Source organism: Nestor notabilis, unplaced genomic scaffold (assembly GCF_000696875.1).
Source record: "Nestor notabilis isolate BGI_N333 unplaced genomic scaffold, ASM69687v1 scaffold156, whole genome shotgun sequence".
In the NCBI taxonomy this organism is placed as follows: Eukaryota; Metazoa; Chordata; class Aves; order Psittaciformes; family Psittacidae; genus Nestor; species Nestor notabilis.
Genome location: NW_009931261.1, coordinates 95856 through 123319, shown reverse-complemented (window position 1 = coordinate 123319; position 27464 = coordinate 95856). Strand labels below are relative to the sequence as shown.

The window sequence follows — 27464 nt, the reverse complement described above, 5'->3', positions numbered from 1 at the left end:
CATTCCTGACCACGAGGTAAGATTAATCAGTGAGGTGCTGTGTTTTGTTTTTTGCTAATGCTTTCTCTCTCTGTGGTGGGAGTCAAGAGATTCCCAGTAACACCCTTGGGCTATCTTAAAATTGCAGACCTCTTCTGAGGAAACTCAAATGAGAAGGCTCACAAGGCTTGATTTCAGTATCTTACAGCTTCAAATCCTATTGTCACAATTTTTGTGTGAGCCTACAATCTTGGTGAGGTTTCAAGCCCTCACTCATTCCATCTTTTCCAAAGGGATATTCTTCTGCTTTTACTGAGTACCCGAGACCCTCAGCAGGAGGCTGGGAGATGTGTCTCTTACCTGAATTGTGGTGAGTTTCCCAACTTAAGCTAGTAGCTCAAATCACAACAGTAGGAAAACATCCAGGTCACTTACCCAGGCTCTCCAGTGAGGTGAAGTCCTACTGACCCACTCATTCAAGGTTACTTATTAGGAAGTTCCTTGATGATCCTATTTCACTAAGAGTTCTCCTTTGTGTTGCTGATATAGCTGTGCTCACCAGAGGTCTTCAGTTCTTGCTATTGTTTCCTTTAGCTTTTCCTGGCAATGCCAAAAAGTCTGTGGCAGATGTTGGTGAGGTCAGTTTTATGAAGCCTAGTGATCCTTGTGCTGCTGCACCAGGATTTTCTGTAACAGCCAATGGTAGTATTGGTGATCTCTCATTCAACTCACCAGAACCCTGGGACTGCATCTTTCAAAGGTTTCTGTTCCACTGCTGCCATTCTCTGCCACAAGTAGATTGTCCTGCTTCTGCTACTCCAAGCCAAGAAGTGGAGGCCCAGTCCACTTCAAGTCTCTTCTTAACCAGGCTTACTACACACACATGTTCACATACAACAAACACACAATATCAATAAAGATAATTCAGCATAATATTTTATTTAAAACAAGCTTGCCTCCAGCCTTTTGCACCCCTTCAGGCCAGGAGACTGATTCACAGGATTGCATATCAGGATTAGTTGCATAATATATAGTAGAATCTTAAAGGATACCTATGTCCTGCTATAGCTTATAATGCATTGTTACTTCTATTTCTGAGTTATCTGTGATTTATTGGTGGTTAAATAATTTCTATTTACACAGTAGATGAAATCTGGTGGAGATGACATTACTAGCATGTTTCTTCTGGATATCTAGATATTTTCCTCTGTTACTTAGTTTTGTTTTTAGATATGTCAGTTGTGTGATATGAAACTCTATGTAATACCATGCATTTGCATACAATCATGCACAGCTTTGTTTACCTATGCTGCACAAGTAAGATACTATAACTTGAACAACTGGAAATATCACAGTCCAACAGGATTCCCTAGCATATCTGTAATACATCAAGCAGTTGTTGTCTAGTCATTATTACAACCTTCTCAGATGGAAGATCATCCATTATACTCATGAGAAACTCCATCACTGCTTACTGCTGACTTTGTGAGTTCTTGACTTTCTTTTCTGCCTTCTGTCTGGACTCTGAAACTCTTATTTTCATTGCTTTTCCCTGTACATCTGCTTACCTCATTCTTTTCTCTTACAACTCACATCTATAGAGATTTTATTGCATGCTACGATTTCAGACAAAGAACGGCAGTACAACACAAATGTACAGGGACGATGCTGACTCATCGGACTGTAGGCTGCACTTCCACTCTTGCTCTTAAGGTGGTAGTGTAAACTTGGATATGCATTCCAGGCACTTCTACTCTTGCTCTTGCTGAAATGACAGAATTTCTCTTCTATCTCTGAAGTAGGGATTTCTTAAGAGTAAATCTTTGAGACGTAAGGTGAAAGACTTTTGTGAACTGGAGCGAAAAACGTGACTTTATTTTTAAGGTTTGAGCGTATATGTGATTCAGAAAGAATATATGGACCAAGACAGAGAAATACGCAGTGGAAAAATAAAAAGCTTCTCAAATGGCCTGGCAGCTTGTGGCTCTGATGCTGTCCCTGACACAGCAAAACAGGCAAATCTTTGTGCTGAAATTTTGTCCAAACACAAGTGTAGGGTCAATACATATCTCTGACACAGAAAACTTGGGTTGGCTATATGTTAGCAAAGACAACATGGCTAATCAGTGGCTGCACAGTGCTCTGAAGATGTGCTAAGCATCTAATTATGGTATTTTATTTGTCTACCAGATGCTCAACATGGATTTGGGGGGTAAATTTGGAAGGCAAATGTAGAAGATAATTTCAATTCATCGTAATAAATAAGTTGATTTCCCTTTCTTTCTTTGCTCTTCAAAAGCAACTTTGTGTAATTTTCTTGATACCATTCATTACATACTTTGTTGTGCTTAACAGAAAACTTTAAAGTCTTTTCAGAAGATAAAAAATGTGAACTTCTACCATGTGCAGCTAATATAATTTCTCTTTGGGTCCATCAGGCATCCTTACTTTCACAGTGTGTTTTATCTTCTCCGTTTCATGTGAATTGCAGTTCACATTCTCATGGATATGTTAGACTAGGATTACGCTTTCATCTTTGCAGTAAATCTAAAATATCGTGCAGCTCTTGCAATTCCCTCCTCCCTCTAAAGAAACTGAAAGAGAAAAGCATAAAGAGGAAAAAAGAGCATGCACTCCCATCCTGATTTGCCACCAGATAAGCACATAGGATTCAATCCTACATACCTTCAACACTCAAAATTCCCAGGAAGGTTAACAAGAGTTTTGTGACAACATGGAATGTAAGGGTCAGGGCCATTAAGAAGGAAAAGAATCCATGCCACGTACTGTGTAAATTATGTCTGTCTCTACATTAGCACTGAAATTACTTTTATAATAGGCCAGGAAGTAGCTGTTTTGGTTTATGTTTAAAAGAAATAAGGAACTGAAGAGGTGGCTGGGATGAAAAAAAAGATGGAGATTATGTAGAAAATGTTCTCTTACTCTTTTACTATAATTTTTCCTTTTCTGGCATATTGCTGGAAAAGGCTAACTTAAATTCCAGGGTCACTGAAAGTCAGTTCTTTCATATTCAGGTTTATGCTATTGTGGTGGAGTTTTTTAATCTAGGCTGGCCTAAAACAAATTCAGTGCACTATAAGAAAGTGTAGAGTAGTGTCTCTGGCAAGGTCACGATCCCCCGTGGCTAAAGTCACTCTATGAAGGGCAACACATCCTAACTGTGCTATATGCAATATTGATAAATCCCCTAGAACCATGGAATGACTTAACTGCACAGAACCAACATCATGCTATCATTACTAGACTACTCCTATTTTTTTGCTGTTAGATACTGTGGTGCAAGAACACATTTGGCCAGGTTGTATTTCTTCATGCTTACTTTGCTACTCATGACCTATGGATATAGCAGAGAAAGCGTGTGTAAGGAGATTTTGACATCAGCTGTCATATTTGTTAGGGCCAAGCTGGAATCAAAAGATTCCTGGAATCAGGTCAGTCAGAATCAGCCTGTCACAAACAAGAAGTTAAGACACACATCAGGAAAGGGCATCATTGGCAGAGAGGATAAAAACCCTAATTGTAGTAGGAATCTGGAACAAGGAGCAGGTAGAACTAGAATAATGTCAGGAGATAAAGGTAGGCCTTGAGAATGAGGGCTAGGAGTCAGAGTTATAGTATGACTTGGGAGACATGGAAAGGGATACAAAGAGCTAGAAGTAGATATCAGGTATGTGGAAAACCACATACACCAAAACTGTACATACTTACAATGCACCCCTCAACTACTAGGCCTTATCAGGTCCTACATACGTGTTTTCTAAAGACTGTTTGCAGCCTCCTGCTAGACTGAAAGCCCAGCATTGCTTTTAAGATACGGCCATCATCTGATAAAGATACTTCGTTCTATGCAATATTCTTACATATTTCATCCATCTTTCATCTCTGAATTCTATTACCTTTGAAAATTTCCTCTATCCTGACTTAAAAGAAAATACTCTTTTGGAGAATTAAGACTTTGTATCTATCCAAGTGGGTAAAGGAAAGCTATTGAGCCAGATTTACTGCAATCTGAAGCTATAATGAGAGTTGTAATAGACCCTCCCATCAACAATGTGGACAGTCCACCTGAAATACTGGTTTGCAGTTTGGACAGCTGCTGTGGCCTTCATGGCTAGCTGAGAACTGTCTCCTCAGCATGCTGCCTGACTTCTGGTACCTCAGAGCTGCTGTCTGGGTGGCAGTAGCACTGCTGCCCAGGAAAGAGAAATATGTCACTGCTTGTTTGTCCTGCTGATGCCAGCCTTCTAGGGCTCTTACTCCTTTGGGAGACAGCCAAAAGTATTCTCTGCCTGGGACAACAGCCCAGGAAAATACAGGTTGTCTTTATCACAGGCACTAAACACTTCAGTGTCCAAATACCTTTCTCAACTTTGAGTGCTTCCCCCCTCAAGAATGTTATTGATATTGTTAAAAACCCCTCACTTTTTGCTCATAATATCTGGCTGGTGTTGTACTTGGACCTCTCAATGTAGCAACTAATACATTTTTCCCCATTATGACAGTTTAACTTCCTCTTAGAACAGGACAATTCAGTAAATCTTACATTTTCAGATATGATTCCTCAAGTTTGCCTTAAAGCATTGTGGTTTTTTTCCTATGTGGTGATTTAAGTTTTTATTGGATAGGCTACATCATGAGTTCATAGAATTTTGGGTGTGAATTCTGGTTTGATAAGTCTAAGTAACCTCTAAATAAACCAGAAGTTTCAAAGTGATGGCTCAGCTGTATTGCATTACCCACTTTACTCCCTTGCCTACTGATTCTGCCTAGGAACAGACTCCCTGACCAGCACCCTTTTCCACTTACTCCAGGAGTAAGAATGAAGGGACATTTCTGTTGATTCAGGATGCAAGAGTATTAGGAGAAGCCTTTTTTAGAAGCAAGAAGCTTTTTTGTTTTTTGATCTCACATAGCTTCCAGCTTCTTCACAAGAAGAAGGATGTCTTCCCTCTTCATTTTGACATTTTGTCTACTGCTTTGCAGACTCCCCCACCCCCCCCACCCCCCACTGTCCAATACCTTGATGGTGTTTTTCCATACCAAAAACTGGCTTTTGTTAAATAGAAATTTTCCTTCCTTTTCCTAAATACGCTTTTCTGGAAGAAATGTGAATAAATGTGAAGAGACAATGAGAGATCGTAGAACATTAAGGGAAAATGAAATACACAAAGTTTACACATTAATCTACAGAAACTCTTCCAACTTGTGAAGTGATTTTGTATGACGTAGAAAAGGTGGAGTCTATAATGATAATTTCTTTAATGGGATTTGCAGACAGTTGGGGTGGGAGGTGTGTCCTCCTCTATACTACCTTCCCAGAGCACAGTGTTTTTTAGGGCACGTTCCCGCATGTTCGCTCACCTTAAAGGTGTTTTGCCTGACTTGTTCAGCTGTCTATTTCAAAATTGCTTACATGTTGCTTTCCAGAGGAATTCAGAGATACATAAGGAGGATGATTACTTCTAAATTCTGAAATCAAATTCTAGAAGCATAGGACATAAGAAGGATGATTACTTTGAAGTTCTGAAACGAAATGCTGGAAGCCTAGGACATGATGCTGTATGAATTCTTCAGGGCAGCATAGGGTCTCTGTGAGGGGTAGGCTACTGGTGAGCTCCTTCTAAATCAGACACACCTCTGGGTTGGGCTATTTTGGAAACTAAGTACTTGACGAGGCTCAAGGTATGGTCTGCTAGGGACAAGGGATTTTATTTTGTGTTTTTACATGTACTTTGATCAGGTGATGCAGCTGATGGACAGTCTCCTTTGTAAGTAACAGACTGGGGCTGAGAAGTGCTGACTTGCAGTGAGCCTTCCCTGACTTCTTTCAAAGTGGGGATTGCTGGCTTTCAGGCAGCTAGGTAAGAAAGAAAAAGAGACGTGCTATGGGGGTACGTTTATTTGAGGATAGCAAACCCTTTTATTTCCGGATCTGGAACGGACTAAGTCAAAAGTTGCAAGGCAAAAAATCCTGGGATAAACATCTGGATGAAATCTACTTACTGCAGCAGAAAAGGTACAGTGCATTTCAGCCTTTTTGTCTTCACTTTCTTCTGCTGCTCTCTCCCTGTAGCTGATTCTCAGTCTTTTCCCTTAGGCTTTTCTGCCAGTAGATAAACTTTAAACAACCCTGGAGCACTTTTCTGTATCAGATTTCTTCTTTCAAGGTGGAATGCTTCTGGAGTTCCAATCTTATCTGCTTTCACAGGTGGGTTTACTAGGTTGCAATTGAATTACCCTGAGTGCAGGACTTCAGTCACAAATTAATAATGTACTTTTGTCTTTCCTGCTTCACTGGTAAAGCTTACAAGAAAATGCAGAAGAGTTTGGTTTGGAGTTTTTTGTTTGTTTGTATTTGTTGCTGTTGGCATTACTTGGATATTTTTGTTTTTAATTATCATTAAGGGTGTGTGAGATGTGTACTGCAGTCAGCTGAAATACTGTGTATGTTGCAAGGATTGTGCTTTCTGTATCTCCAAAAGCTGTCCTTGCTATGGGATAGAGTGGACTTCATGTTGTTCCATGTTATGGTGGTCAGGCACTTCCTGGGTTGGACTGCTGTTTCTCATCCCCATAGCCTGGGTGTCAACATGTACAGTGATACCTCTTAGACATTACATTATCAAGAAGATTGCCTGTGTCCTTGCAAGTAAATATTGAATCTAGGTTGGTTGTTACTGCTGTGCAGGGTTGCTCCCTCCACACACAGTAGTGCAGGAGCATTCATGGAAATCCAGCTGCATCTGTTTTTCATTGTTGCTTGTCATTTCTGAATGTGCAAACACCAAAGCACTCAAATAACAAATTGCTTCCAGTCCCTGGTAAGATTTGGTTGGTTTTTTTTTTTCCCCTCACAAAACTCTGAGCATCTCTGGGGACATAAAGGTGGTTGTGTGGGACAATATCTATCTGTCTTCCCATACGTATGTATGTATACACACATACATGTACAGAAATAACTAGGAAAGTACCTTAAGAGGGACAAATGGACATATGTTTTTAAGGAAAGGACTTACATCTATCATCATCTAACTTCTAACCAAATAACAAGAGCCTGTTCTATTTTTCTTCAGGGAAGTAGGACTTAAATACACTTAAAATGGGAGGCATAGTGGGAACAATAGTGTCTCCATTGAATGCTCATGAAAAGTGTCACAGGTACCTGAAAAATAAACTTTCAGCAGATTCTGTAATATCCAAATGAATGTGTGCAAAAGTCTAAATATATTAATATTTTTATAATTATAGCATTATCTTCACATTTTTAAGTCATAGATATGTGGAAGGGGCATCTGGAGATCCCTACCTAACCTCACACTTGAAGCTGGACTATTGCCAGCAAGAGATCACATTGGTTTGGCTTTTTCTAGCTCAGTCCTGACAGCCTCCAAGGACAGAGATTCTACCACACCTTCAGATACCCACCACAGTGTCATAGTAACTGCCTACTGAAAAAGGGTTTTTTCCAAATGTTCATCCTGAACCTCCAAAATCATCATTTGATGCTGTAGCCCCTTATTTTACCATGTGCTGTTACCAAGAAGGATTTGGCTCCTTCCTTTTCATTGGTCCCTTTCAGATAGGCTGCTATTTGATTGCCATCCAGCCTTTGCTTGACAATCCTCATTAGTCATGTGCTGCAGGCCCACAGACATCTTGTGTATTGCTAATGTTAGAGGAAAACAAAAACTGTTAGGCATATAGACCCTTCTCCGTAAACTTCTCTTAGAGCAGTATGGTGCAAACCCCAGTGCTCCCCAAAACTAACATTTCTTGTTTCTTCATAAAACTCCACGTAACAACACATGTAGTGTATACAATATCATCGTCTGTGAAACCAGGGTTGCATGGGGACACAGCTGTTCCCTGCTGGTTTAGGTGTATACATTTCCCACAGCTTTCAACTAATGTAAATTAGTTTTCTGGTATTTGGTCAGAAATTACATAGTGCCAACATTTGGATACTCTTTTCCAGAGAGGGACAGGACCATTTCTCCCTGTTGTTATCCTACTCTTTCCTTTCCTTTCTTGTCCTCAGAGATACTCAGAGTTTGAGCAGAAAGAAAATGAAAATCTTCCCGGAGACTGGAATCACTTTTATTGTTCTCATGTTCTTAGTTACGTACAGATAGAAATACACACCAGGAAAGCCTTCTGTGGTGACTTGTATATGAACTACTCTTACAAAACTTCTGCTTCTGTGGAAAAATTCTTGTAAGACAAGAAGGTTTTTACTTCATCCTGTCTTTTTTTTTTGTGTGTGTGGAACTGCGGTGTTGTGGCTTCAGCTTGAGTTCTTCTCAGTGTTAATGGTGCTGGACTATATACAGTAATAAACAGCAATTAAATTCTACTATTATCTTTTTGAAAGGCAGTGGTAAATACTACTTAGTTAAGTAGTTCGCTCTAACTACATACAGAAAGTCTGCAAGAGAACAGTGCTTTTTCCTGTCCTACAGCTGGTGATGACTATACCTGAAAGTTAACTCCTTTTGTTATTCTCACATTCACTGGAGTTGCTGTTCATTCTCTTTCTTCATGTGTAGTAGTTCTTTGAATCTTATTAGCAGTTGATCTCATAATTAAAGAGGACTTTGAGTTTATTTTGCCTTAATCTGCTGGTTTCTTCCCGTTCAAAACTTTATTTAAACAGCCTGTAGGTCAGTGTGGAGTCCCAGAGATACTGGTCACATCTTGTGTGTCTTTTCTAGTATTATTTGTGGGCATAAACTGAGATCTGTATAGCCTGGAGAACACAAACATAAAACCCCAACATAGTTCATAATCATGGGGAACAAAGCAATAAATACATATGAAAATCTGGGTATGACACAGGGGAGCAGGAATTGCATGGCTGTCACAGTGTAGTAGATCCTCCAGAAATTATAAGAGCCATTGCCTTATTTCTTTAGGTCTGGCCTTCAGAGGAAGAGGGTTATCTCCTTAACATCTAATTATATAAATTCTACCATACAAGAACTTGACTTTTCATAAAAAATAACTAATAAATTAGAGCAAGTGGGTACCTGGATCTGGGACACTTTGCCTTTCTGCTTTCCTTTATAATTTTGATTGATAAATAATCTATATTCTGTGTCTCCTCTTTCCCAGCTGCTGCTTAGGGATTACTGGTACCAGCTGGCCTTCATGGCATGTTCTGAGGCTTAATTATTCTAATGACAATAAAACATTGGAGTGGTACATTAACAAAAATAAAACCAAAGCATTTTTACCCACTAATTAACAATATAAAACTGCTTTGAGAAATAATGCATTGGAGGTCCTTGGGAAAACCTGCATAACTTGCAGAAAGCTATAGTCATTCAAAAAATGTTGCAATAAGAACTTTAGATCCCTTTTAGTTTCCAGGGGTTTTGTGGCTCTTCACTCTCACAGGCATATCAGCAAAGAGTTTTGCTTACCCTGAAAACAAACACGGTACAAATAAAATGTAGCTCAGCCTAATGCTGATAAAGTGACCTGAACAGTGATTGGTCCCTTCCAGTAATTCCCCACAGTTTATATACTAGGCATGATGTGCTGTGGGATGGATTTACCCCTTTGGCTAGTTTGGATCAGGAGTCCTGTATCTGCTTCCTCCCAGCTTTCTGTGCGCCTCCTCACTGGCAGAGTGAGAGATACTGAAAAGTCCTTGATCAGGGTAAGCACAACTGAGCAACAACTGAAGCATTGGTGTGTTATCCTCAAGACTAAAGCTGAAACACAGCGCTGCACCAGCTGCTAGGAAGAGAATTGACTCTACTACATCTGAAATCGGGACACTTAAGAGTTGTACAGGGACACAGAGAGCCTTCAGCTTCTAGACAAATCTTTCTCAAGGTGGTAGTGAATTAGAGATGTCACTGTATTTTGGTGACACCACCGTTTGTTTGAACAACATTACTGAATTTCAGTGCACTAATTAACATGGGACTGTCCTGTCTTAAAATCCACAAGTATGTCAGTTCCTTTGCTCCCAGAGGTGACAATGAAATAAAGATGCCTGTTCCCAATTCCGCCACTTCCTTTGTAATATGTTTCAATAAGTACTTTTAAATAGTCAAGATGCAGATAACAGCCTGTGGGAAACTCCTGCTGCATGTAAAATAAAGTTAAAGGCAGTGTTTCTGGTCTTTTCTTACGCTGTTACACCTTCATCCTAATGAAAGTTTTGAGTCTAATAATGGAGAACAAAATTCCTTAAAGTCACAAGTGTAAAGGTCCTCCAGAACTCAGGTTTCCCCAGTAATGCACAGGTATACACACATCTGAGCTCAGTGCCTAAGATGTGGCTTATGGCTCACATTTAGGAAGCTGTTTTCTTTCTTAAACTTAGCTACAGTTTTCCTTGTGAAGAAGCAAACATGAAATTTGTGCCCTGAAAAACAAACCACTGGAAACGAAAAATCTGTTAAACTAATTAGACACAGGGTGAGGAACACAACCTAAAATAAAACTGCAAGAAAATCTCTATTGAAGAGGGTTGGAAGTTTTGATGCAGGATGAGATTATTCTTCAGAGAATGAATCTGTTTCATGAAAAACTCAATGATAATAAATAACTAACATCTGCTGAAGCGTTGATCCAGGTCTAGTTGACATTATTCTTGAATGGTCTCATGCAGAACTAAAAAAATGAGATTAATGCAAGGAGATAACCCTGCTGGAAGAGACTGAGCAAGATTTCTGTTGCTTAGTGTGGTAGATACCTAAAGGAATAAGACTTCCCTATTGGTTTCTTGTCTGGTAGTATTGGCAGTGAGTAACCTGTTAATTTCCAGAGCAGCTTTGTTTACGGTGAAGGAGCTTCAACATGTACACACAAGAGGTTCCAGTTAATTTGCTGAGTCTTTCTGTCAGTGTTGAAGAAATTTGCCTACCCTGTTGATTGTCCAAGCCCCTGTTACTTGTCTCCTTTTCACTTTGCACTACTACTTCCTAAGTCATTCTTTAGCATTTGTTAGATGATTGCTTTGATCCTCTTTCTGGCTGGTTAGCTTTCTCTGAGCACTCCTCTGCTCTCCTGACTTCTAGCGCATATTTACATAAACATACTAGCAGAAGGGAGGGAGAAGATGGTGATTTCATGATGAGGTATTGAGCATGGATATTCTGAGACCTCAATGGGGAAAGAAAAGAAAACTGAAATAATATCCTGCTGATGAATTTATAACTCTCACAAATAGAATTGTTTTAGACCCTCAGTAACTGACGTAGCCATGGGTTGAAGGGTTAAAGCATGAAGCTAGCAGATGTCAAACTTAAACTAGAACAAACAATATGAAAATTCCCTACAGTGGATGACTCAACTAATAGAATGTGGGAAGGGAAGGAAAGAAGAGAAAGAGATGCTCTGTTACATCTCTGGTGAGCTCAGTCTTGGAAAAGAAGCTTCAGATTAGTTGTTGTCCAGACAGTTCACATATTTAACATATTTCCTTGTTTTAAAAGAATAATCCCATAAATCCAAATTCTTTTTTTTCTTATAATAGAGTTAAGACTTATGGACTTGTCATTGCATTCTTTAGCTCTTCAAAAGAGCGGGATGCACTCCAAAGGAAGTGCTTAAGAAGCTGTAAATCCAAAAGGGTACATATTACCAGCAGAAAGTGCTTGTGAAATCCTTAACTTTGTTTAAAACTGTTTTACATGACTCCTTCAGTCAGAATCTGACCTGCATTCTAACTTCTCTTTGTTTCACAATGGTTTTTGGGGTGTTCCTGACTTTGTCCTCATCTATATTGAAAAACAGTTCACAGCTTCCTGAGCATATCTTTGAATCGACTGTTAAGAATACTGGCTGATAGTAATGCGAGATCAAGGTTTACTAAGTGCCTCAACATAGCTATATTACTTAGCTCAGTGAGAAGAACCCAGAAGCACTTCTGGGTAAATAGTGTTATGGTTTTCATAGCTCATGAGAACTAATGGTTAGCTATGTAGCTGTGCTTACTCCAAACTGATCCTGTAAGTCAGCATCAGTACTGCCTAGTGTTACCAGACCCAACTTACCTGGCTAAATTACTAGTTTAGTGTCCCTTGACTCCATAGGTGATGAAGGGAATGATTTAGAACCAGAGCTTAACCTAGGTGTGCTGAATTATCTTCTCAGAGTGTCTAAATAGGTCTCAGCTGAATAATTCTCTGAAAGCCACCCTCTCCATTCGGTGACATAATGGCACTTTGTGGAAACGAAGCATCTACTGTAGGCAGCTTTGTTAAGAGACTAAGTTACAGATTTTACCTGCTACTGCTTTGATGCACAGGAACTAGAGTTGTAAAAAGCAAAATTCACCCTGTGTTTGATGGGTCAAGAATAAAATTGGTTAAATGTCCAGAGCTTAAAGAAATTAAAATGATTTGAAGGATCTAGATTCAGGTGACTTCTTTTTACTTTTTTTATATTAGTGAATTTGTCTCGCCTAGTAGTTAACATTTATATGCTCAGTACATTGCTGTAATGTATTAAAAAAGAGTTTATAATTGTAATGGTATGTTTTAAATGATAGTAAAATGTTTCCACAATTATGGGACAGAAAATTAAATGAGAGTAAAAGCATACGATACAAACATGTAAGTCATGGCCCCTTAAGGCATGAGAGGCAGTGTGCTATGACATTTATCAACACTTCTGGGTTCTTCAGGCCCAGCTGAAGGTTCCTACAGTAAGTAGAAAAACTTGACAATTTTGCCCTAAATTTCTGAAAGCTGTGAATGGTAGTTATTAGGTGTATCCCTCTCAGTGGGCTTGTGAGTTTTTTAGTTGTTTACAAGGGCTTTGGAGAATTTTGTGAGAAAGGTATTTTGTTTGTGTCGTCCCACACTCTCTTAGCCAATCCTTCCTCCTCTCTGAGGTCATTTGAGGGATAAAGGCTTACCACATAAAGCATCAACATATTAATTGTAGCATTGCTTATACTACTGAAACATCACCTCCTTCTCACTTCCTGCCTCTGAAACTTGACATTCTCCAGGAAGACAGTGTCCTACACAGTCAAAATAATGGCAGAGGTGGCAAACTTGCTTCACTTATACCGAGTCTTTCAACTTTTGCTCAGAACTACACTTTATTTTGTTCCTGTTTGTCTGATCCTAGATGCAAAGTTCTTATCAAATCACCTTGTAATTAGCAACTAATGCAGCTGACACGAGTGAACTAAAGAAAAAATTCTTCTCAAAGCAGCAAGGCAAAGAGTTTGAAGGACACTTAAAAATACCTCAGAACAGCTCCCTCGTTTGTTCGTTTGTTCTTTATATTCTGAACATTTTTGTTTCTCCTGTGTTCATCGCTGTTTTTCTGGTTTAATTTCTCATGACTTAAATAACGGGGTGCTGTTGGTGACAGGAAATGCTCCTTTTATGGAATGATAGATAAAATGTTTAGTTATTTCTATTAGTTGTAATCCATGCCCATTAATTTACACTTATTCAGATGATTCCTATTTATCTGTATAATTCTGATATTTTTTCTTTATCCCCCAAGTTCTCTGAATTGAATCACTATCTTTCTGATACAAAATGTGTAGAACTTGGACATTTCATGTAGATTAAATCTAGAGATAATGGCAAATAAAATAATTTTGCTTTCATCAAGATTCTATTGTTAATAAAAGACTAATTTAAACCAAGAAATACATCTTTCTGTGAGACACAGAATCTATGTGCCTGCTTTCCTATAGTTCTATTGTTAAGTTATCCAATACCTAATAAGCACAAGTTCTGAGAAAACATTTTGTGCAATGGGCCATTTATATTCTCTCTGCCTCTTTCTCTGCTGTGGGTTTGCTTGTGGCTTATGATAGAGTTATTTTCATAGATAATATAGTCTAACATCAGTCTCATCACAAAGTGCAAAATGCCTATTGCTTTATATGGTATTTGCCCTATAAGCTGTACCTCCAAAATCTTGTAACTAAATAATGCCAGAATACAACGAAAAAAAATCTGAGACATCATGAGGATAAAGCATTGAATATATTTCCAGGTATATGATTTGACTAATATCTTTGTCCCACATGCTTTTTTGTGTATGTGTGAGACTAACATCCAGTCTATTGGTGGCTGTTACAGTGTACTGAAAGGACAGACTGGGTCTGATAGGAAAAGAAGGCTTGAAGTTCTCCTTGTTCATATCAGCTTGACTTTTTGTCATTGTTCTACAGTGTTTGTTAGACTTATTCCACATCACAGATCACAGCATGGCCTGAGCCATACTAGACAATTAAGAACGAATTAAATATCTGCACTACAAGAAAGCAGAGGTGTGAGAAAGCATGAAATTTGCACCTGAATAGAGATCTAAAACTGAACTTTCCCTATTTTGAGAGAGGAATCTCTTTCTATTTCATACTGGAAATTCATAAGAGCTAGGCTGTTTCTTTGGGTTTGAGGGTGTTCTTAAATCTTTAGCTCCTGAACTTGGGCTATTTAGAATTAGTTATTCATATATAAACAAAAATTAAAAAACCCTCCCAAGACATGATATATAAATCAAAAGATAAATTTGAAAATTTTTGAGGATAACATACATACTTACCCCAAATTAGTAGATTTTGTTCTATTTTTTGTGGTTTTTGGCAGCCAACTCATTATTTTGAACATTGGCAAAGCTTATTTGGATCCTGAGCAAGCAGGTGTTGCAGGTAACTCTTTGCACTATCGCTTCAGGAACTTATACACATTGGCAAGAATGGCACCTTCTCCAGGCTAAACAGTTCCAGTTCTCTCAGCCTTTCCACATGTGACAAATGTTGTAGTCCCATAATCATCTTTGTGGCCCTTTGCTGATCTCTCTTCAGTAGGTCAATATGTCCTCGTACTGAGGATCCTAGAACTGGACACAGGGCTCTAGGGATGATCTTACCAGAGCTGAGCAGAGGGGGAGGATCACTTCTCTTGACCTGCTGTTTGCACCAAAGGATCTTGCTGTAGTGAAGTTTGGTGACTGTCCTTGTGAATTCTTAATCAGCCCCAAAGGATCTACAGAGTAACTCAGAGCCAGGGAAGACTCAAGGGCATTCTTCAACTACAAGTGAACCATTCAGTCTGGCACTTGCTCGAAGGCATGCCCAGGACTGGCATACATTTCAGTTCTCAACAATTTCCTCAATTTTCTCAGCATAAGAGAAAAAATAATAGTATAACTGGGCTTTCAAATTTTTCTTCATAACTTCGTATGATGAGGAACTACATTCAGAGCTCATTCTATTAATTATACCTTAGGAAGCATTGCTCAGATACAGAGTGAATGCTTGTTGGCACTTTTCCATCCATTTATTGGAGTAATTTAGACGCTGTGTGAAAAAACTTCTGGCTTTTTCTGGCTTCTGAGACGACTAGTCTACTGGCAGGAGGGGTTATATGACCCATCATTTGCTGTTTTCTGTGCCTCAACACGTAGGATATGTAAACCAGAAACATTTTGGAGTTGGTTATTCATTTCTCCCGTCTTTCCCTTTGCTGCCACCATATGGTTAAGTGTCAGTAAGTCAAGAGATGATGAATTACCTGGGTTTTTAGAACTACATTTGCTTGTGCTAGTTCTTTTTTTTTGCATTCAAAAAATACATCAGATGGTAGGTGTGCATTACTAATCTTTCAGTGAAAATGTTGAAGATACATCCTGTCTCAAGCAAAGACCATGACAGCTCTGGAGAAAGGCACCATGTGTTTTACTACATTCCTTATCAGACCCTTTTTCTTGACTATAGGATCTGGGAATCCCCACTCCTCCAGGCTGCCAAAGAGAACAACCTCCCAGCCATTAGGAAACTTCTCACTGATGGAACATGTGATATCTATCAGAGAGGTAACTCAATTATTTGCAACAAATGGTTTTCTATGGAAGCAAGAGGCAGCTTTTAAAATGAGTAGAGTAGTATGTTTGTTAGTTTTCTGAAACATTTGCCTTAGTAAACTCAAACTACTTAACTCTGTGTTAGCAGCTTTGCAACAAAGTGAGTTTTCTGACTTGGAGAGCTGATCAAACCCTAAAGGAATGGGAAGATAAGATGCTTACAGCTCGAATGGGCCTTTTTTTGGAAGCGCTGTGTGCTCATCCACTTCATGCCTGAGTCTGCTGTCACAAACACCTGAAGTCTCTGTTCAGCTTTTAGATTCTGATGGAGTGAAGGACAGAGACTAGTTTTGAGGCTGTTAACACGTTGTATTATGAGGCAGCACCTGGCAGTACTCGAGGAGGGACTAGCACTCCTGTAGTTCTCCACCCCAATACATAAATTTCTGCTTTTATCACATATAGTTGACTGTCTACATGACTCTCATGCTTCTCCTACTGTTTCTAGGTGCAGTGGGGGAGACCGCCCTTCATGTAGCTGCCTTGTATGATAATATAGAGACAGCAGTGACTCTGATGGAAGCAGCTCCTGAGCTTGTCAATGAGAGGATGACATCAGAGCTCTATGAAGGTGACATCTCAGGGAATGAAGATGGGCAGGATTCCCTGCAGGGGGAGAGAGGAAGTACCACCTGTACTATTAGGAAAGAGGCTTATACTGTTCCTGGTTAAATATAGTGCTGAACTGTTACATAGCAAAACCAACATACAGATGGCTACTGACCATTTGTGAAAGGTGGAATTACATTAAACCCAAGTATGCACATGTACAAACATGCAAATGCGTAACTGCCAAACCCTTAACCACATATGGGCCTGTTTGCTATAGTAAGATTGCAAGGAAATGTATATTTTACTTTCTGGCATACTCATTTGTAACAAACGGGATCCCTACCCCATGTCTGAAAAGAGAAAAGTAGGTTTTTGGTTGACAAAGAACAGGATTGAAAAAATTGTGGCCACTGCTTTTGAGTCTCGACTGAGCCAGGTTTTTGAAGGATGGTTCTGGTTGACTACACAGAAAGGCTAGAAAGGATCTTGAAACCACAAAAATAATAATGGTGGGGTGTTAAAAATTCTAATACCTAGTTTGAAGGATTAGAGTAAGTCTTCTTTGGGAGCTTTGTCTTGACTTGGTCTTCGTGTCCCACGACTTTCAGTGTAATTTCTGGAAGAGGATGGCATGTCTTGTTTTCCACCAGCAAAAATCTAGAAAGGGCATCCTGTTGGGTTTTTTTGGTTTGGTGTTTTTTTTTTTTGGGGGGGGGGGGGGGGTCTGGGTTTTTTGGTTTTTTTTTTCTTTGGGCGGGGTGTTTGTTCTTTTTGTTTGGTTTTTTTTTTGGCAAGTTGTAACGTCAGTTTTTGTGAATTCATAAGAAAATTTCAGTAGAATGGAATCGCTGGAAAAGCTGTAGTCCAACCCTTTGCAGACAACAGGGATAACTTCAAAGCTAAATCATATAGCCGCTATGGGTGCACTCCCAAAAACCTTAGATTTACCATAACTGAAATGCGAACTGCAGGCTACTGATCAGCCTGAAGTTGCTTTCTTGGAAGGTGAGGTTTTATTTCTGTGTCTTACAGGCCAGACAGCTCTCCACATTGCAGCAGTGAACCAAAACATCACCTTGGTGAAGGCTTTACTCAAGAGAGGAGCCAACGCCTGCACAGCACGGGCTACTGGGCACTTCTTCAGGCGCAGCTCCCAGAACCTTCTCTATTTCGGTACACCCTTATCTTCTCCCCTTGCTGCTATGGAAGGGAACCAGCAGAGTGATGGGGAAATACATGGGAGGCTTGCTTCAGTCGCCATCTAAACTGGTTGAGTAGAGACTCATGTCTCCAAGTGTCATCAATCACACATCATTTAGCAGACAGTAACACTCCACCTGAATATGTAAATACTACAGAAATATAAATATATAAATCATACAGGTGTAAATATTTGCACGTATACAAAAATATATATTGCATTAAAACGATTTAATTTCAATTATCCTGGATTCTTAATGTTGTTTCTCCCAATTCCTGTCTTTGCAGGGGAGCATGTTTTGTCATTTGCTGCTTGTGTGGGAAATGAGGAAATTGTACAGTTGCTCATTGAAAATGGAGCTGATATTAGAGCTCAAGATTATCTGGGTATGTGCTGTGGGGCCTAGTGAGTTGGACACAGTGTACATGGACACTTTTAAATGAGATTATCTATGCATGCACATATTTTTCTCTCATTACAAACAGCTGAGGGTTGAGGGATGTGAGGCAAATTAAAGCCATCAGTCAATTGCCAGTCTTTGCACAGGGCTGGGCAATTCCACATACTTTATCTGGTCTGCTTCCTTTATAGGTAACACTGTTCTTCACATCCTGGTTCTCCAACCTAATAAGACGTTTGCCTGCCATATGTACAGCCTGATACTCTCCTATGACAGGAACAAAGAAGGACCAGGATCACTTGAGTTGATTCCTAACAATGAGGGGCTTACTCCATTCAAACTGGCTGGAGTTGAGGGTAACACTGTGGTGAGTTCCTGTGACACAGATGCTTCCATATAAAAGAGAAACAGAGAACTTGAAATAACATCATCCACACTAAGGGAGTTTGTGCATGTTCTTAGGGGCTAGAAGACACATAACAAATCCTTCGTAAGAAAATCCTTTATAAGAAATTTCTTTATCCTAATGAAAGGAACAATGCTTAAAGAAAAACTCCTCTGACTCAATTTTTTGAAGTATTTAAGTTGAAAAGGTGTTAACATAAAGATACATACCACCCCCACCCCCCCATTAATTTATTTGAAAGTCTAGCTGAAATTATTATCTTTGATGTCTAGATTTCATAACCCTAAATGTGACACATGGGAAACTTCTTCAGGTACCCACAGACATTTATTAATAGACAAGAACTCAGTATTTAATGTAAACTCTCATCCTCTCCCTTAACAAAAAGACAAAGGTGTTTAGGGTTACTTCTGTAGATCTGCAAAGGACAAGATCATTTCCCTTGCAACACCTTTTTCCTGATAACTTGTAGAAAAGTGTAAGAGGATATTTTTCTTTCCTAATAAACATATAATTCCGTATGAAATTATTGTCGGGATGTATAACTGTGTTAAATAACCTTAGCAGTCTAATTAGAATTTAAAGTAAAAAAAACTCATCCTAAAAAAACACCTCAAGCACGAGCTAATAATCAAATGGGAATCAGAAAAAGTTCTTCAACTTTTTAACCTGCTGTAATTGTTCCTGAGAGAGATGAGAACAACAACTGGCAAGTTCAAGGAAAATCCATTGTAATTAATAGGTTTTAACAACTTTGTTCTCATTGCAAATACACCATGTACGGTAAAGTTCCTGATATCCTCAAGCTCCTTTTTTTCTCCTCAGATGTTTCAATACCTTATGCAGAAGCGGAAGCACAATCTTTGGTCCTTTGGCCCCTTGACCACTGTTCTCTATGACCTCACAGAGATTGACTCCTGGGCTGAAGATCAGTCCTTCCTTGAGCTCATTGTCTCAACCAAGAAGAGAGAGGTACTGTGGGCACCACATGCTTTCAATTCAAACATTCAAACTGGTGATGCAGACCATGGTGATTATAAAAGAATGATGAGTTTGAATGTTCAAGCTCTTTTATAGTGTCCATAGAGCAAGGACTTTGTACCGTGTGCTGCAGGGAATACAGGAAATGTAGCAGCTTATTAATGATCTGGCTACATCTGATGATTTATGTGCAGTTTCTTCTGAGGTGTGAAACCTGAAGACGATTGAAAGAACATGAGCAAGCTACAGGAAATGACATTGTGTGATTCAGTAAATAGTTCTCTCTTTCAGCAGGTTCAAATGTATCAGTAACAAGTACCTCTACAATAGCTCTAGCAAGGAGCTTTCTGTAACTGTGATACTGATTAACTCTCACAATATCCTTGTGACACCCGCCTGTGTTCAGAAATCCTAAACTGGGGAGTGCATTTTAAAACCACTCATTCCCTTCATTTAATGACAGTGGGCAAATCATCTCTGCTGTAGGCTCAAAAACTTGTGAAGGTATTGCTAAAAACCAAAATAGCAAAGTGTAATGGCAAGCTTAGACAGACCTCTTTAAGACTTCCAAGGGAACCTACCCTATCAGTTGTAATCACCTTAACACTAACAGGACAGGAAATGAACCACAAGACACTTTATTTAACACAATCCTCCCCATCCCGTATTATTTCTGTCTATCAAGTTTTTTCTACTTATATATATTTTTACTTTGCTTATAAACAAATGCCCTTATGGCAGTTAATTCCTTCTTTCTATCTTTCTCAGGCACGCCAAATCTTGGACCTAACACCTGTGAAGGAGCTGGTGAGCCTGAAGTGGAATATGTATGGTCGTCCCTATTTCTGTTTCCTGGCTTTATTCTATATACTCTACATGGTCTGCTTCACTATGTGCTGCGTCTACCGACCTCTGAAACCCCGAACAGGCAACAAAACAAGCAGCAGAGACAATACAATCTATGTCCAGAAATTGCTGCAGGTACTGTGTCTATAGGAGCCAGGGCCCCATAGGCAGCATTGGGCAATTCTCATCTAACCTACTAAACTGGAAAGTCCAAGTCTTTCCTAGTTCACAGCTATTGCAGCTTTCCTTCTCTCTTTCTACCAGCTGACCTTTGACAGTGAGAAACATGGTGAACTCTCTGTTCTCAGTTGCTGGACCTGGGCTGGTTCCTGTGGCCTCGTCAGACCTATTCATATTTATGACACCACAGTGGGCCTTCCGTTCCCCCATCCTCTTTTTTAATTGCCTTTCATTCCTTTTAAAATTTAATTTTAATTTCCATTCACTTTTTTTTAATCAGGAATCATATATGACATATGAAGATGAGCTGAGGCTGGTGGGGGAGCTAATCACAGTCATTGGAGCTGTAGTAATTTTGATCCTTGAGGTAAGAGAAACAGTAAGCTCTATAGTTTTGAGTTTCATCAGGACGGATTTTACTTACTAGACAGGCACGAGTTTATGCTGACAACTTGGTAGAGGTTATTTGCTTAGTCTAAGTGCTTCGATATAGGTCTATGTCAATAGACGCTGACAACAGTATCTGTTGGATGAAACAGACACTGTGATAAAGTGCTAGTAAGACTCTAGGTGTGGAAGAAGCAATTAGAAGGATTGGCTGCAATCTCAAATACTATCTGCAGGATAATGTCACTGTTCTTGTTAGAATCATCTGTGGATCCAGCTGAATCCCAGCTATTGCATTATATTCTTAGAAACTCTTCACCTAGAGCCTCTAAATACTCATGTGTTCAAGGGTTCCAGATTAAGTGATTTCTGTGCATACGCAGAAAAGTTTATATTTAATTGGACATCAGTGACTGTGTGGATCTGTAACAGGAGCCTTACTCCGCCAGAGTTCTGAGGTGGACGTGGTGGACGTGTTTAAGTATTCTCCTTACCATGAACTCTCTCTCTCAAACAAAAGACGAAGTCATTTAAATTAAAACAAATAACTCCCCCGCTTGATTTTATTATAATATGAAAAAGAAGACTGAAACTTTTATATGAGAAAACTCAAATGATGATGCCAGGGAGAACTGAAATAAAACAGGCCTTGTCAACAGGTTTTTCTTTGCCCATATCTGTTCTGGAAGGACAGGTCCTTCTTCCTGTGTTTGGTCAGGACTCTGGGACTACACTACAATTAACACAGTGAGAATTAGAACAAACTCAAGAAGGTCTTTTTGTCTTCATTTCTGACTCTCAGCTCTTTGTCTGGTCTCTGTTAGTAATCTATATGAACTTCAGGCTCACAGCTCTGTGCTGCAACATCTCTCTGCCACATACTAAACTCTCTTGATCTGCCCAAGTGTTCTTAGATTTTCCAGCAATCTCTGTCCTATCCCAAGAGTGATCCACCCGACTCAGTCATTCTTTGTTTAAAGTAATAAAGAAATCAGCCCGTGAACGAGCAAAGCAGATGCAGCTGGTCCCAAGATCCTGTGAATATTGGTGATAATCATGACATTTTATAGTATAAAGGAATTCATCTGAGTGCTAAAGTCAATAGGATGTCTCTCTTAGATCCCAGATATCCTTAGAGTTGGAGCAGCAAAATACTTTGGACAAACCATCCTAGGAGGACCTTTCCACATAATTGTGTAAGTACACCATTTTTGAAGTATCTCGTTTTTTTGCTGTCTTTTGCCAGATGAGTCACTTTCTCCATTCTTTTAGAGTATTCCTTCTCTTGATTTATTTCTTTTATTGGCTCAGCTGGTGTGTTAGGGAGCCAGGTGAGTGGACATGTAGAGTTGACAGTGAGAGAGTTCTTTGCCTCCTGGACTGGTGGCTGTACGTGCTTGGAAGTTTTGAAAATAAAACAAAAAGGAGGGTAAGATTCCTCTACTGAACTTTTTTCACTGTCTCTTCTTCCTTTGCAGCATCACATACGCTTGCATGATTCTAGTAACCATGGTGATGCGTCTCACCAGCACAACCGGTGAGGTGGTGCCCATGTCCTTTGCCCTGGTGCTAGGATGGTGCAATGTCATGTACTTCGCACGAGGCTTCCAGATGCTCGGACCCTTTACCATCATGATCCAAAAGGTATAAGACACAAACAGATATGGGCTTATTACACACATCATGTCACTTCTTTGGAGATAGGACTGCGGAAGACTAGCATTAATGGCAAATGGACACACTCTTCTTTGCACAGAGGGTTTGAGACTTTCACATTCCTTCTTTATTGCAAAAGTTTTCCTTAGTCCACTCATGGTCTTAGAATCTGGAAAATGGTTTACATAGGGTTGCATTGTGACTTGGTGGGACACTTATGATGGTTCTGTCTTTGATCTGCAGATGATATTTGGAGATCTTATGCGCTTTTGCTGGCTCATGGCTGTGGTGATACTAGGCTTTGCATCAGGTGAGTTTACAAAAGTAAAACAGCAATATCACAGAATTAAGATTAACAAGTCCAACCATTCCCCCAGCACTGCCAACACCACCACTGAACCATGTCACCGAGGGCCTTGTCTACACAGTTTGTGAACACTTCCAGGGGTGGTGACTCCACCACTGCCCTAGGCAGCCTGTTCCAATGCCTGAGCACCCTTTCGGGGAGAAATTGTTCCTAATATCAAATTTAAACCTCCCCTGGCATATTTTGAAGCTATTTCCTTTTGTTCTATCACTTGTTACTTGGGAGAAGAGACCAGCCACCTCCATGTGGCCAACATCTCCATGTTAGTAATGCCCTGCCAACTTCTTTAGTATGAATGAAGTGTGTGGATTTTGATTTATTCTCAGGTTGCCCTCTGAGTTAGCTGGCGAAGGTGGTGATGATGTATACCCTCTATTTCTTTGAGTATGGACACTTTCTGAGTACTGATTTCTGTTCATGCAAGTTCAGGTTTCAATTCTTGCTCTTTCTAAGGTAATGGAAATTAGAACAATACATGTAATTCCACACACACATACATAAGTCAAGGTTTATAAACATACTGCACTTGTGATACTGGTCTTTGGAAAATGAGATTAACATTCATAGATTTATTATGTCCTTGAAGAAGAAAAGATCACTATTTTGAGAACAAAGGCAATAAAATAATTGAGTAATCTTAGAATGGAGCCCAGTGATTCTAGTGAGAGATTTGCACTTGTTATGCTGGGTACTGCACTAGCATAGACACACATGCAGCTCTTTCCTAGACAACTTTTTGTTGCCAGCATCCCTTGCAGGACTCTGTTGTTGCTCTTGGAATGAGATAGGTGTTAAACTTTCTCTCTCTTTTTTTAACCCATTGGTCTCCTCCAGCTTTTTACATCATCTTCCAGACAGAGAACCCTGAAAACCTCGGACAGTTCTACAATTATCCCATGTCCTTGTTCACCACCTTTGAGCTGTTCCTCACTATCATTGATGGCCCTGCAAATTATGATGTGGATCTGCCCTTTATGTACAGTGTGGTGTACTTTGCCTTCGCCATCATTGCCACGCTCCTTATGCTCAACTTGCTAATTGCCATGATGGGTGACACCCATTGGAGAGTGGCTCATGAGCGGGATGAGCTCTGGAGAGCCCAGGTAATCTAGTTTAGGTGGTAAAGTGTTCATTTTTAATAAAGAAGGGGAAAAGTTGTTCAAGGAAAATGTGCTAGACAGTGCAATTACTTACTCTGCCATCCATGCTTTAAAGGAGGTACTTTAAAACCTTTCCCTGCCCTTCGCTTTTCTCAGAGGCTAATACCATAAGCCACGTCCTTTTAATTCTGTTTTACAGCTTCCGTACCTCAGCCACCAAATTTCTTTTATCCTTTCTATGAGTCTGAAGTGACTAAGTGCAAGACTAGTGTTCTGCACATCTTCCCATGTGAAACTGTCTTACAGTATATCTTTGCTCTGTGGGTATTCCTACCTTATTTCAAATAGCAGCTAGAAACCCACTCAACCTCTTTGTCCATCCTGTATCTTCCTAGCTGTTAGGTCATTACACATGAGCTCTGTTGTTAAATAGAATTATAGTTGCATCCTTTTTTACAAATCACGTTCTGTGTAACTGAGACTTTAATTGTAATTATAGGGATTGACTGAGGTGGGACAGAATGCAAGGTAATGATTGCAAGTAGGTCAGTAATACCTTTAGATCCATTAAGAAAAGTTGGCCTGCCTCTCTTGCTCAAAAGGCAAAAGAAATCAATCAGATCATTTATATAGCTGCTCATCAGGAAATCCTTTTCTGTGTGAAATCAGTAAGTCAAATGTTTAAATGTAGTTGTGTGGCCACCTTGGTAAGTTCTGACAACAGTTAATGCATATATAAATACTGTCCTCTTCCTAGCTTGCAAATTAATTACCCTATGCTTTACCATCAGGAAGGGCATTTAGCAGTGTTTTAAGAGCACCAGTGCTTCCTCAAAACATGTCACAGATGGGACTCCAATAGTGAATTGCCCTATAATAAATGGAGTGTTGACTCTGATTTTTCTTTTCCATTATGCATGGAGCTGTAATGAAGTATGGTAATGGATCAGTACTCATGAAACTGATCGTTTTGAAAGAGCGTTTTCCTAATTCATCCAAGTTCTTTCTTATTTGTCTGTTTTGTTGGGGTTTTTTTATTCTAAAGGTTGTTGCTACCACTGTTATGCTGGAGAGGAAACTGCCACGGTGTCTCTGGCCTCGCACGGGGATCTGTGGACGGGAGTATGGGCTCGGGGATCGATGGTATCTCAGGTGAGTTCTCGTGTGTGCATGTAAGGATCCTAGAAGAAGAATCCAAGGTGCAGATGTTAATAAAGAGCCTTTCCAGTGGCCTGGTGTGGAGTGTTTGGAGTCCTTCCCTTCCAGAATACAGACCCCAACCTGTTTTCTGTCTGTGACTGATAGACAAGCACTGTTCCCCTCAAAAAGCTTTGCTGTGCAATTTCTTGTGAAATCAGCTGTTGCTTTCTTATCCAGCAGCCACAGACTGGCCCCAGAAACTGCATAGGTCGTCAGGCCTGAATTTTTCTAATGAGTATCACAAAACTTCACTGCTGTGCTTGGTTGGCTGTCCCTGTCCACTAGATGCATGAAATGGCAGAGGCAGAATAAATCCAGTAGGCATTCATCAGTAATAAAATGTACTATAGATGATTGAAAACCAAAACAGGAATAACTAAAGGCAAGATTTCTTTCTCATGTAAACCTATAAACTATATTATTCATTTCAAAGACTGTATCAGCTGGCAAAGTCCAGGATTTCAGTTTAAGCACAGAAATACCAAACTATCTGTATTCTAGATAACACTACATTCCTCATTATTTCTGATTTGAATTAATATTTATACCAGGGTGAGAAAAGATTAAACCCGGGGCATGTGCATCATCTTTTGCTGATAAAGACAGAAGTGAGAGTGGTGGTGGCTCTATGAAATAGGACTTTCTGCAGGTTTTGGCAGAGGAGTGGATCTTGTGGATTTCCAGGTTTGCTGGACAGAACAAGCAGACCTAAATTGGTACTAATATGCAACACTGTCCAAGGTGCAGAATATAACTTTGCAAGAGCAATAACCCAGCAACAATTCTTCACCTGATGCTATGAGAAAAGTGTTGAGGTGATCTAATTCTGTCAAATTACATGTATGAATACATATTCATTGTATACAGGTGGGACAGTATTTCAGAAGACATTTTAAAAATAATGTAGAAGAGGGCTGGAAGAAGTGGAGCAGTTGAAAGTTCAGCAAAAGAGTAACATCCTGAGGCTAGCAGCCATGGAGTATCAGAGGAGGAAAGACAAGAACAAACAAAATGGATGAATATATACAAAAGATCTAGAGCTAGAGCCAGGTGGGGTAGGTCTGCCAATACCTTACAGCTGGAAGAATGGAAAGGGCAAATCAAGACTGGGAAACGAGTTAAAGAACAGTAAAGCACAGGCAGATAAGGTAATGAATACAATGACAGGGATGAAGGTCTAGGAGGTAATTGTATGATAGTATCTGCTAGCACTGTGCCTATAAAAGATTTCCTGTTTCTGTGTAGATTTTCTGGGATGCCTAGGTCAGTAAGCATATTTTTGGGAGGGGCTTGCTTCTTGGTTTTATTGATAAACTGGCCCATTTCTCCTTCATTAAGTTCATGTTTTTTAATTCTTTTACAGAGTTGAAGACAGGGTCGATCCCACCAAACACAAGATGATGCGATATACAGAAGCGTTTAAGGTTCAGGATAAGGATAACTATGACAAAGGTTTGGAAAAGCTGGAGATCAATAGGGACATCCTGTACAAGAAGGAACTATCTGCTTTGTCATTGTCACGGAGCACATCCAAGACTAGTTCTCACCGTGGCTGGGAGATAGTTAGGCGTAACACCTTCCACCAGCTTCATGAGGAGGTTGGTCATGCCATGGAGGAGGAGGTCTATAATGTTTAAGAAGCCTCTTTTCTTTTACCACCACACAGATCACTTTTGCCACAGCAGTTGTCTCCTCCAGCTGTTCATACATGTTCCAGCATGCTACACACATCCATCAGCCTTGAAGAACTCTGCTGGGGAAGAGTTCATGAACAGTTCGTGGAATCTATGCTATTATATATGAATGTAGTCTTTTCTCTCCCTACACTTGTGTGTTTCTGCTCTTGCACTGATATTTGCACCACACTGGTGGATTTGTTGAGCTAATGTCTGTGCTAGTTTTTTGTGCTTTGTGATGCTCTACAGAAGTGAACAAAAAAAGCCAGCAACAAGATTTCACTCATTTACAAAGAAGTGATCAGTAAGCCTTCTCCCAGACTGTTACATACAGTATAATCTCTCCCTCCAGTTTCACAAAATTCCAGTGTTCTCATAGGAAAGAGGGCTGACTGAAGTTCTGCTTTATGATTTGCTACGGAACTGAAAAGACTCTGTAACAAAGCTCAGGAATGAAAGTAGTTACTGACATAGTGATGATTAAAAGGACTATAACTACACAGCTGGCATTCAGGGCTTGACAGATTTTGCCCTCTGAAGAAAAGCAGTCTCTACTAGCTGCATTTTCACTGCTATCTTAACAGGACTCGTTTAGTTTTAGTTTGGTTTTGGTTTGGTTTGCTTCTTTGGGTTTTGTGTGTGTGTGTGATTTTGTCT

General features: G+C 39.7%; 1 protein-coding gene across 1 annotated transcript; it reads left to right on the top strand.

Moving 5' to 3' along the window:
• Nucleotides 1-5885: 5885 nt before the first annotated feature.
• On the top strand, nucleotides 5886-26768 carry LOC104406710 (transient receptor potential cation channel subfamily V member 6-like). The gene is made up of 15 exons (XM_010015792.1): nucleotides 5886-6016; nucleotides 15710-15807; nucleotides 16304-16426; nucleotides 17440-17580; nucleotides 17896-17994; nucleotides 18200-18375; nucleotides 19240-19386; nucleotides 20164-20376; nucleotides 20702-20788; nucleotides 21928-22004; nucleotides 22287-22452; nucleotides 22708-22774; nucleotides 23666-23934; nucleotides 24977-25083; nucleotides 26495-26768. The coding sequence occupies exons 1-15, from the start codon at nucleotides 5886-5888 to the stop codon at nucleotides 26766-26768; spliced, it is 2175 nt and encodes a 724-aa protein (XP_010014094.1).
• Nucleotides 26769-27464: the final 696 nt, after the last annotated feature.